The 12,862-nt window shown below is 44.9% G+C and overlaps 1 protein-coding gene across 1 annotated transcript in view; it reads right to left on the reverse strand.

Moving 5' to 3' along the window:
* The window catches only part of LOC136942504 (plasma membrane calcium-transporting ATPase 1-like), a 103,960-nt gene that overhangs the window by 37,879 nt on the left and 53,219 nt on the right, over positions 1 to 12,862 (reverse strand). Inside the window, exons 3-7 of the mRNA XM_067235422.1 lie at positions 6,418 to 6,615; positions 5,784 to 6,041; positions 5,262 to 5,387; positions 4,959 to 5,084; positions 2,860 to 2,895 (exon numbers count right to left, since the gene is read on the reverse strand). Of these exons, the coding sequence (XP_067091523.1) occupies positions 2,860 to 2,895; positions 4,959 to 5,084; positions 5,262 to 5,387; positions 5,784 to 6,041; positions 6,418 to 6,615 (744 nt within the window). The remainder of the gene's footprint in view (positions 1 to 2,859; positions 2,896 to 4,958; positions 5,085 to 5,261; positions 5,388 to 5,783; positions 6,042 to 6,417; positions 6,616 to 12,862) is intronic.

Consider the following 12,862-nt stretch of genomic DNA (forward strand, 5'->3'; position numbering starts at 1 on the left):
CAAACAGTTAGACGTAGTGTTCATGTATGCGTAGGTCTTATGTATTTGAGGCATATGTCAGGTGTAGTGTACACAACATGCACACGCTGTGGACATGTCGTCAAAATATGTGTGCACATAGCCAGCGCAACGCCTATGTGATGTGTGTAACGTCTGTGTGTCCATTGTAAGTCTATGTAAATTGCTTGTGTGCATTCAGAGGTTTGATATCATTGCGCAGGCGCTAGTGAGCATTTTGCATATTAACCGGTGTCACGTATTACACCTCATAGTGTACCTGTGTGCATGTAAGTGTACCTGTGTGTGTATGTGTGTGTGTGTGCGTGTGCGTGTGTGCGTGGCAGAGGGGGGCAGGGCTGTGTTGTTGTTTTTCGTACAGAAACATCCCATCTGTATGTGGACCACTTCAGCATCTCAGACTAGCTCCGTCTGTAGTTGCAGCGCTGGTGTGTTCCATCTGAGCATGCAGCATGTTACCTGGCTAGCTAGCCATCACACCTGATCATACGATGAGTAAGACTTCATAGACAGTGTCAACAGTGTTTTGAGTTTTCAGTGATACAGATGAAAATGTGTACGAATGCTTTTGTACCTGGTGTTCTACGTCACAGCAACAACATTTGGTGTGAGGACTAGAAAATGTTACCAAAAACCATTTACATGTGTCTTGTATAACTGATAAAATGTTGTGTATGTCACACAGTGTGATGCACAGTTATGGCTACATAGTACAGACATTATTTGTGTATACAAACAGTTCATGATCCTATGTAGAATTTCCAAAGTTTGAATAACACTTATGTACAGTATAGGCTATACACTGTAATGTCTGGCAATATAATGAAACATAACAGTGTCCCTGAGCCAGCTAGGAGGGTTAGTGTTACAATGTGGACAGTTTCATTCAGTATTTTGTTTATTTTGTTGTGAGCTCTGCTACTGTAACAGTGGAAATTCCCCTGGAGATCAGTGAGTTTTTACTCCACATCAGCTTAAAGAACTACATTAAGGACCTGCAACACTGGAACGATCCACCAATAAGGACACAGAAACCCAGCAGAACAAGAACCAATGGCACACAGCAGCGGCACACTGACTGGGAGATTGGACTGACTGACGGACCACTGACGGACAGCACTCAACAGACCAGCACCAAGAGACCACGACAGAGAAGAAGGGTGGGGGGGTGAGTGTGTCACGAAAAAATCAACCATCCAACAGACAAATAAAAAACCAGCAACACAAAGCAAAAGGAACAAAACAAATTGAAATACGACCACCACATAAAGAGGGAGAGAGTGAGAGCGAAAAGGAGGAAGAAAAACTCTGGGAAATCTCTCCAGAAAAATTTGAACAAAGTGAAAGAGAGAGAAGGAAAGAAGAAAGAGAAATAGGGTCAAACAGTGGTTGTGAGGTAAAGATTTACAAGACAGCATGAAGTCCTGAGCAACACCCTAGAAAGAGGCAACACCAGTCAGAGAAACAAGGGACAGAAAGAAAACGGTTTAAAGGAAGAGATAAAACAGTAGATGAAACGGAACAACAGTTAACAGCCCACTGATGCTACAAGGGTGCAACTTCCACTTAAAGCCACATCCCAGACACTTAAAATAACATACAACTCAACAAGAACTGACATTACCATTAATTAAATAAAATCTTTCTAAAAAAACAAGAACAAATTTACATGGCTTATCCCTGGTACTTTCTAGTCTTACTTTGGAGACTTGATGAAGCGGTCTGACTGAACTCCTTTGTGTTTGGAACACACTGCGAGCGTGTGATGGGGTAGTCTCACTTAATGGCAGCTTTGACATCCAACAATGTTACACAGAGTAACATTTGCTACATAACATGGATAACGTTTCCATTTTTGTGGCTGGTGCCAAAGTTTAGCATATAAATGAAAACCTAATTCCACTTTAGGACTATGAAGAACCCTGAAGTATAGAACTTCTGCTCATACAATGAGGTTTTTGACACAGCCAAACCCAGACCACCCATTTTGTATGTTGTCTGTAGAGAAGATGTTCTGGAGAACCTTTCTCCTGTGTCTGGAATAACGTGCTTATTCACAGCTACGGCTGTATCTGGAGAACAACAGAAGAAACCCCTGTTTAGCACTTAGGTAACACTGCAGGAGGAACGGGGGGAGGACAAGGTGGATGAGGGGAGAGGGGAGGAGGGGACAAGAGAAGAGGAGAGACCAGGGGAGAGGAGAGGACAGCAGGGGAGAGGAGGAGAGCAGAAGACACCAGAGGAGTGGAGAGAGAGGAGGAGAGAGCAAGAGGGAGCAGGAGAAACCAGGGTAGGAGAGCAGGGGAGAGGAGGGGAGAGAAGGAGAAACCAGGGTAGGAGAGCAGGGGAGAGGAGAGATCATGAGTCGTTCTGTTTGTGGCAGATGCTCTGGCCCGCCAGGCTAGGGGGGAGGTGTGTGCGTGCGTGTGTAAGTGTGTGTGTGCCCGTGGGGGGATAGACAGCTTGTGGAGGAGGTCAGGTAAGCCCCAGATCACACACTGCATGGATGTTCACAAATCAAACCGTCCTTCAAAGTCAGACTAGTGCGGGTCATCGTCTCTGGCTAAAGCTAACCCAGAGTGTCCCTGGGAACTCCCAGGCTAGTGCTGCTGTCCCCCAACTGAACACTGAAGCTGCTCGCTGGGCTAGTCACAGGCTAGGTGAGAGTTGCACCCTTTTCACAGGTAAAGCGAGAGAGCCTCCCCTTTTCAGCAGGCGGAGGGAAGAAGCCAGAGAGCGTGAAACAGAGAGAGAGAGTGGGTGAGACTGACACGAGACTCCCAGACTGCTGCTGAATGGTGGGGAGGGAGGTAACGAGAGAGGGAGGGAGGGAAGGGTTACCTTTGTTGCGATTTTCGGGGGTTCCTTGTTTTTTACCTGTTCAGACAGAGAAAAAGTGCGGAATGCTGATAACATGGCTTAAATTAAATGTAAAAAAAAAATCATAGATAAACCAAAAGAACACAAAAAACTAAAACAAAACAATACAAACATACATGTGCGTGTGGGGGTAAGAACAGGCCATCTGAGGACAGAGCTGGCTAGCACTGTTTCTTTTCGCAAAGCACCCATCATTAGTTTACTGTGGTACTGGTAGTAGAGTATGTGAGGGACTAGGTGAGGGTGGTAGGAGGAGCAGACACCCTCAGACAGGATGGCTCAGACACACTCCTGCAGCCTGTCTCTCTGTGATTGATGTCAGACACCAGCGTGCCCCAGGTGTTTCTCTCGCGTCTGCCTGAGTGCAATGTGTTTGTGTGAAAGCAGGAGGTGTGTGCCTGGAAATGGATTTATATGTGTACAAGTGCAGGGCACATGCACGTGTATGTGTGTGTTACCAGCAGTTGTCAGATGAGTGGTAGAACGCCCTGCAGCCTTAGGCCTCAGACAGTTCGTCTCTACTCTGTGTGTGTGTGTGACTGTGTCTTTCTGTAAGTGTATGACATACCCGTCAGTGTGCTGGGCTTCATAAGACAGCAGAGTCTGTTTTGTGTGTTTGTGCTTTGAGCTGGCATGTATCCTTGCTTCAGCCGACACCCAGTCTAAACACATCGTGTTCAGTGCTGCCTTCAGTTTTTGTGCAGGATAAGCAAATTGTTGCTTGTTTAAAAATGTTCTTACAGGGTCACATTTTTACAGCAGTAAACTAAAAAAGCTATTTATGATATGAACCTAAGTGTGATGGTGCTCCATAATTTCACTGACATACAACCATGATATTTAGTTTCATAGTTGCAGATAGTGAGAAGCCAATTATAATGGACAGTTCATTTAAATGTGCCTCTCCTACCTCTGAGTTGGCTCATTCAACCCCCTTAGAATGAATGCCTGGAGAACTGAAATTGTAGCCGAAAAACTCTTACCAAAAAAACTAATATATATACGGTTATGGGTTAGTACGGCCCGCAAACAATAATAAAAGTAACATAGGTCTTTAGGTAACTAGAAAGCCTCTAAGTTGGCCTGAGACATACAGCATGCTGTATCATGTCTACGGACGTCTACGGTTTGTATAAACCTCAATGCAACATGAACCACAGTGCCCCGAAAAGTTCTGAAATTTGAAAGATGCCACCTCCTGTTACTGTGCATCTTCATGGAATCTGTGATTTCATGGATTTGATATCAAAGAGTTCTTAATTGTAACTTGTCTAACTACATGCTCTTATTGTTCTTCCCTTTGGGACTTATTTGCTTTTCACAATGTATGCTTCATGTTTGGCTACTCGCAATGTTTTGGGGCTATCTCGTTGTTATGATCAGTGACCTATGCTCTTTTGTAAAGCTCTCTTTTGGAAGTCGCTTTGGATAAAAGCGTCTGCTAAATGCATAAATGTAAATGTAATGTGTGTGCTACAGATCGGATGGGGTAGAGAGACATAAAAAGTGAAAAATGACAATCGTAGCGGGTTTTGACAATGGGGCATAGTGGAGACAAACTACTACTGTTTCCTCAATGACGATTAGAGAGAACTGCTCCCTAAGAAGGAGAGCTTTTTTACACCCTCGGGTTCAAGGTACAAAAGGAAAATAGGATAAAGCAAAGGAAGATAAGATCTGTTTTAAGATGCCTAGAGATGTCTCAGGAGCTGGAGGTATTGGAACTATGTTTAAACGGTTCTACATTGTAGGGAAAAATATAAAGAAACTTTTTTTCCCAATGGTGATGACTTTTTCTCATGCTTCTTCATCTTCTCTTAGTCCAAACCTAGCTGGGGGGTAGATCCCCCCCCCCCAACAGCACCTTAGAGAACCAAAACCATTCTCACTCTGCACTGCACACAAGACCTCGTCAGTGACAGACAGAAACCCATGAAAAGTTGACCAAGCTTTGGTCAACAATGTTACGACCATGGTTCAACCAAGATAAGACCACGGTACAACCATGGTACGACCACGGTTAACTGGTGTTTTGGGTTGGTGTTTCGTCTGCCTCTTACTTTTCTTGACCTTCTTCTCCTCGTCGCTCTCCCCGGCGCCCAGCAGAGTGAAGATGATCCCCGTCTGGGAGTTGAGACCCACCGCCGACACCAGCATCCTGCCCGAGCCCTCCATCACATGGGTGCCTGAGAGAGAGACCAGGGATAAGGGATGAATAAGAGGAGAAGACACAAGAAAGGTCATCCTACACTACACAATGCCCTCCAAAGGCAAAATTTAAGTTCTACAGTTGTTGCAAACTGACATTGGGTGTAACCTAACTGTAACAGTGAGACAAAATAAAACTGAACAGGGAATCTCACCAGATAGCAGCATCGGGTCCTTGTCCAGGGACTTCCTGACTTGATCTGATTCGCCGGTCAGAGAGCTCTCGTCAATCTTCAGGTCGTTGCCTTGTATCAGGATACCATCCGCCGGCAGCAAGTCACCTGACAATCAATAATATTGAATATCAGTCACTTATGTTCTAAACACCTCCAACCTTTTCCTGTACTTCTAAAAACCTATTGACTTGATTCAAAAACTTTATGTTGGGATCTTGATATATTGGGTTTCTAGCTAAATGATTTATTTGGTATCACTCCCTGTGGACAATACCAGGTTGTGTTCCATCTCGTTTTGGACCTGATATCGGTAACTGTACATGACTGACCTATGTCTGGTATGTAGGTCCTCGCTCTACCCTGGGTGGTTGTGGGGGAAATGATCACTTCCTGCCCCCGTCCAGAACTGTGTTCATGCAAGGTACGTCTCTGGCTTCTCTATAAACACCATTTCCCACCCATATCCTGTATATGTATCAGTGTTGGAACGTCTCATCTCACCATATTTGATCTGGGCGATGTCCCCCACCACGATCTCAGCCACGGGGATCTGGATGACCTGGCCTTTGCGGATGACGGTGAACTTCTGCTCCTGCTCGATGCGGCTCTGCAGCCCCCGGAACTGCTTCTCCTTGGACCAGTCGTTGAAGGCAGTCACCAGCACCACGATGATGACCGAGAAGAGGATGGCGGCGCCCTCAATCCAGCCCGCCTGCGCCTCGCCCTCGTCCTCTGCGCCCGCCGCCGCCTGGCCGCACACTGTACACACACACAGGACCAGCAGGTGAGCAGACCCACCACCACGCATAACCCCCCGCCTTATGTAACCACTGCCCTCGACACTTACCCTAAATGTAATCTTAAAGCCTATATTAGTGGTGACAGATGGTGGGACTGTAGACAAGCAACGTAAAGATTAAGATGTTTTTGTAACCAAACCCAAATTCCTTGTGATTTCACATAAGATTGTCTGTTGTCTCTTCTGGTATACAGCCTACGTAGGACTGTCCAGAGTCAGAAAACCCACTATATCCCACTGCTGGGAACCTTTACTCCATGCTTGAATAAACTTGGAACAATTTTATAATTGCAGCCAACAATGTTTGGCCCATTCTTAAAGCAGGCCAGAACTCACGCTCGCTGTCGCCCCCGGGGGGATGGTAGAAGGACAGGCCCAGGGAGATGATGGCAGCGATCTCCAGGATGATGAGGGTGACATCCTGAAGAGCCTCCCACACCAGCTGAAGGAATGTCTTGGCCTTCTTAGGGGGGATGAAGTTCCTCCCAAAAGATGTGTGGCGCTTCTCCAGGTCCACAGGGTTTCCAGAGAGACCTGAGGGAGGGAGGAGATTCCCATGTGACAATGGTGGTGTTGGTCTGATATTTCTCTACCTTATACATTTCAGACCGCAACTGTATCATACTGGAAGTATTTGTAAAATCTCTGTCTGTCTCATAGCTTCCACAAAATCATCCTGAAGATGCTGCTTCTAAGACCAGTCCTGATTCAAGGGTTCTTTTTGGCAGATTTTTCTGTCCCACTGAAGGTCAGCCAATCCAAACCCAGCCTGGCCTGACACCAGGAGGGCTGGCGGCTCCAATATCCCCAGTGTCAGGCTCCTGTTGTGGCCACAATCTGCCACTTCATCCACAGCCAATGTGTTGGACTACAGCTTGACGAAACAAACATTGACCCGCACCATAAACGTCCGTTCATACTCATAATTTTTTTTCTTCCATTTTTTATTTAGTCCATTTTGACACTCTAATCACCCTTTGATGTCACTAAAGGTGTCCTCCTAAGACAGGAAAACAAATGAATCCTTAAAGATATTATGCTGCAGGTAGGTCAGATATTACCACCTCGAGAAACATCTTTTAATTGCCTTTATACAAGTTGTTATTATTAAAATAAATCTATTTTTCAAAAGAGATCTGTTCAATTACAGCTGGGGGAACAATGTCCCACTCTATACAGTTTCCCTACATTAACACAAACTTGAAGGAGATACACGTATTTACACAATACACAAGTACATAAAGAAACATTACATTTTGTGATTCAAACCATAAGTTTGCTGGTGGGGGGGCAGGGTATGGCTACTGTTGAACTTATTTATTTCAGATTGAACCTCTCTAAGTGTGTTTACTATAAACAGGATTAAACTGCTAATCAATGTTGTGCTTGTTTAGCACTGGGTGAGGATTTGTGCCCAATCCTCTTCATTCATTCTCTATCTCCCTGGCCTTGTTATATCTCTCTCCACTATTGATCTTGTTGACGGTAACCCTCAGAGTCATTGAAAGAGACTGGATACTGATAGACTGAGGCCAGCTTGCTGTTGCTCTGGTACACACTGGGATGGATCCAGAACCGAGACAGCTCGCTAGGCTAATAGTAAAACTACGAGCTGGCACTCTGAAGGTTTAGTGAAGGACAGAGTTGTTTAAATGAGGAGGGAAGGGAATATTAAGTCAAGAGAGACTGTAGAAGGTAAAAAAAATAGTTGGGAGGGGGATGAGAGGAAATTCTATCAGATAAAAAGTGGTGGTGGTCATAAGAGACAGAAAATAGGAGGAGAGGATGTAAGTTACTGAGGGAGAGAGAGAATCAAACTCTTCACAGCATTCCCCTGGCATGTACTAGGCTACCCTGTCAGATGTGATACCCAGCTTTAATTAACACTAGCCTCCCCTTTGGCTCGCTCAAAGCACCCTTCAACCAGTCACATCAACTTCCGGACGCTCCCACAACCTTCCTAACTCACCGCCACTCAATGTTGCTTCTTTAAAACAAACACAACATATGGCTTGGCAAAAGATAACCAAGTAAAAGGGTCTCGCTGGCCCCGTAAAAGAGGAGGGAAGGAGAGACAAACAGACAGGGAGGGAGGGGGGAAACAGGTCCAAAACAAAGCTTCTCTGCCAGACAGCCTCTCGTGGAGTATCTGTCCGGAGCGAGGAGGCGTCGCCTGGGAGCAGCGAGTGATGGAAAGTGACAGGGTTCTCTCCGGAGATCGCGGGGGAAGTCTGCAGAGGGCGGCGTTATGCTGGACAGCCCTGGCGGTCGGCAGGAGGGCTGGCGGCTCCAATGACAGGAAGCATCACAGTAAGCATCACAGGAACATCACAGTAAGCATCACAGGAACATCACAGTAAGCATCACAGGAACATCACAGGTAGTAGTCTGTGGCTGTGTCTACTACCGCAAACTTGTGCACTTCGAGCACTGACTTTCAGTGCTTAGGGCGCTTACACTGACAGAACCAGCAGAATTCAGTGCACTGAAAGTACCCGGATGACGCACTGCAAACGGTCAAAAAATGCAGTGTACAACGATGGACACTACTCACCCTAAACGGGCGCCATATTGGCTACGTAGCGGAAGAGCCCTTCGGCAGCTTTTAATTTCATTTCTAAAATAATGGCGGACGAAATGACTCGCGAGCAGATTTGCCTTAGATTCGTGGGTGTCACAATCAGATTTGCGTCCGTCACTTCCCGCCAAGTGGTTAACTTAAGTGTTCCATTTGAGACAGCACTACTCAGCGGCGGAGTGCACTACAGATGTAAGTGCACTGTATTGCAGTGCACTGTATTGCAGTGTACTTAGTAAAGTGCGCGGTAGTAGACACAGCCTGTGTCTTTATGGGGAGTGTGGGTTATCTCCTTGACTTCTGTGTCACGGCCACAGCCGTGCCCCCCTGTTGTTTTTGGTTTTGCCCTGTCCTAGTGTTTCCCTGTCATCGTCTTCACCTGTGTCTCGTTCTCGTTAGCGTCATTGTGTCCACCTGTGTGTCGTTGAACGTGGTTCTGTGTATTTAGGTTTCTGTTTTGTGTCCAGTCTTTGTCTTGTCATTACTACCCATGTCCGTGTGAGTACCCTATCTGTTTCCCGTTTTTAGATAATAAAACCCTTTGTTTCTACAATGCCTTGCATCTCTCCTACGTTTGGGTCCTACCCCACCTCTCACCGTGACATTTTGACTGGAAAACAAATAAACCAACTAATTAACAAAATGTTGCTGAAATACAGAGAATCGGTTTGGTTGCAGAACGTAAGACAAACACCAGGCCCTGAAGTTAAGTTTTATCACATTGCAGGACACAAAACTACTGACAAGATTTGAGAAAACGTTCAACAGTCTAACTCTACATCATGTTGGCACCCGAAACTCCAGGCAAACAAGTACACGCCTGCCATCACCAAAACAGTTTGAGCTAAAATGGAGGACAGGTTTGCCTTATGGAGGACAAGTCTGTTTATCTGTGACTGCCAGCGATTGGCAGTAAGCCGGTGGGGAGAAACCCGATGGAGAAGCACCACGGGAACCCTCAGCCCTGGGAGAACATTGATCCTGCTTCTGGAATCCCCTCAGACATGCCAGAGGCTCTGCTGCCCTGGGAGGGGAGTCAAGGTGACTAATGGTGTGAGGTTAGGGATGGGAACAATACAAACTTGTTTGTGAGGAGCAGTGGCGACTGGTCATTAGGGGCAGTGCCCCCTGTTGTTAACAGAAAGAACTGCAACAAAATTGTTATTTATTTCTCAAAGATTACTTCGTATAATTTCTTATCTATGAATATAGCATCTTCTTAAATTGCATATCATTCATTTGTGTTAGGATTTTATTTCAAGTTCATTGGTCCCTGCCTTGCTGCTTCAGACGGCGTTCTGCCGATTCGAGTTCGCAGTAGTAGGCCATAGGCTAATCATGAAGGTGGGGCTCTGGTGGGGCTAGCCCCTCTCTCATAATGCAATGTACATTGGACGTGTGAAAGTATTAATACGCATGCTCAGAATGTCTAACCCATCAATGTAGATCACACAAATTTGATGCCAAGTCATTTTGTATTTCAAACCTGGCTGTCTGTCTGTCTGGCGCCAACATTAGTCGGCAAGAAAAACGAGGAGGGTAGATTGTATAAGCTAGCTTGTTAGCTTCAGAAACGCCAGATAACTTGAAAAAATGAAAAGTGGATTTCATACTCGAGCACTGGTTATATACCCTTATATATACCCGATAAACCCTTAATTTGGAGGAGAAAGTTGAAGTAAAGCGACTTGGTGGTCCATGCTTATCTATTAAGGCTGTTGTCATAGAATGGATCTGTATCCCTAAAGTTGTTGTTCTGCTTCGTTGTGGTCTTCAGTGGTGTTGAGCTCATTGCTGTTCGCGTATGGCCCTGTAGGCACATTGGTTCTGAGCTTGGTTGCATTTCTAATTTAGGTTTGTAAATATGACAGTGGTAATTTTACATGTGTGTGAGAGAGAAGGAGAGAAATTACACAAGAAGGTCTCTCTCTCTCCAGTTTGTGTACTACAACACCTGGTAGAAGCAAGCCGCTCTGTCGTTAAAAGTGTTTTGTGGAGCCACGCTGTTTGTTGATGTGTTAAATAAACACATCAGTAGCAAGAGGGAGTTTTGTAGCTTTACTGGTATGTATCCTATATTTTGAAATGGTTTTTGCCCCACCAATTTTTTACATATAAAAACACCACTGGTGAGGAGAGTTACAAAACAACGGTGTATTCATGGGTGGAAATAAAAATGCTGAGTTTTAGAGTGAAGCTTTTTGAATCCTTATTGCTACTGCCAATGACACGATTTATTTAAGTCTAGGACTACACACAGACACACATACATATGCACACATTCAGAATAATTCTCATAGGTCCACCTTAAACTGAACACACCCATTTGTTTTTGGTGGAGTCACCTTTCCCATCATGCCTTTTTCTCTCTCACACAAAGACTCACGTCTCATGGTTTGGGAACACGGGTGACAGTAGGGCACAGGCTGGCATGGAGAGAGGCCTCCCTGTCTCCTTCGCTTTATCTATTTATTCTTTCTTTCCCTTTCCCAATGTCCTGCTCTATCTCTCCTTCTCTCCTTCTCTCTGTCCTCTCTAACCTTCTATCCTTCTCTCTCCTCTCTGTCCACTATCCTTCGCTCTCTCCTTCTGTTTATCCTTTACATCCTTCTCTTTCTCCACTATCCTCTCTATTCTTCAATCTATCCTCTACATCTTTTTCTCTCTACCCTCTCTCTTCTCCTCTCCATCCTCTCTCTCTGATTTGTATTCCCTCTTCCTGTTCTCTTCATCCTCTTGTCCATCCTCATCCTTCCATCTCCTTTAACATGTTCCTTCTCTCTTTCTCCTTCCTTCCTGTCATCTCATGACCAAACCCTGTGTTCATCACCAGGCTGTGATGACAGTAAGATTCAGACTGCTGGCGTTCTCACGAGGATGCTGCACGAGTATGCATCCACACAAAAATGGATGAACATATGTGATCACACTACCGCACACACACACACACACACATTACACTATCGTACTTTGACACACAGCCAGGAACTGCTGGTGCACTTTTGAAGCAAGCACAGGAGCGGGGGAAGGATTCATTCCACTAAGAGTTCACATCAATATTAAGGAACTGAGTTACGTGGACCAGGATAGTTGTTTGGCTATCGACTTTTACGTTTAACACGCAATTTATACTTTTGCATAAGTAGCCTACTACTTGCTACATGCTTCGATAGCCAAACAAATGTCCTGGTGCGCGTAACTCTGTCAGGCTATTGCATTTTGTACTTCTGTCGATCAATTTCTTATTTCTTGTTAGTTACTGCATCCATTCAGCGATAGTGTAGTACCAACCCTTTCCGTTTTGAGTTAATGTAATGTGTTTTGTCCACATTGAAAAGTAAGTGATAAATTGCCCCGCTATATAAAATGAATGGACGAGGCGCAGGCATACAGAGGGAAGTTTTCGTCCGAGTGGATAGCTGTCTCGAGTTATACAGAGTTAAATGAAACCTACCAGCCATTCTGAAACACCAGTTGTTGGATGTGTCATACTATTAGTTACTACTGGTGCACAATACATATGATGCAGTCGGTCATTAAGATGTATTAAGACAAATACAAATTTCTTGAAATATAGAGTATAAAATTGGTGGCACACACACACAGATTCCTGGAATTATAGATAGGGCACAGTGCCCGCGATGATGTCGTGACACACACAGATTTCTGGAATTATAGATAGATGCACCTGGTGATGACACTCCTTCACAGTGGTTTTGGTACCTGTGTTTGTGATGCAGCTGGTGATGACAGTTCTTCTCAGTGTACCTGTATTTCTCAAATCACAATTGAAACTCTCTGTCATCTCTGAAGTACTTGTTCAACCTCTACATCTATTCTACTCAAATTGCCAATCCTGTGGTAGCCTACATTCCTGCAAATGATTGTGGCGCCTTAATTTGTCTGCTGTTTCCTACGTAATACTTTATATTGCTTATGTTATGTTGATCAAAATGTACTATTTTGGTTCTTTGTTAAATTGTCTTACCACCACAAAAATCTAAACATTTAGTCCAGGTGTGGGGAACGGCCCGCGGGCCGGACGTTCCCCAAATAATTTGGTCCGGCCCGCCATGGCACTGCAAGCACCATATTATTAGGTGCATTATTGGTTGGCAGCAGCACTATTTTATGGAGTTAGATTAGTTTCATAATTCACAAACAAACGTAACACGATTCACAAATGTACTTCATGATTCACAA

The sequence above is a fragment of the Osmerus mordax genome, chromosome 1, assembly GCF_038355195.1.
Source record: "Osmerus mordax isolate fOsmMor3 chromosome 1, fOsmMor3.pri, whole genome shotgun sequence".
In the NCBI taxonomy this organism is placed as follows: Eukaryota; Metazoa; Chordata; class Actinopteri; order Osmeriformes; family Osmeridae; genus Osmerus; species Osmerus mordax.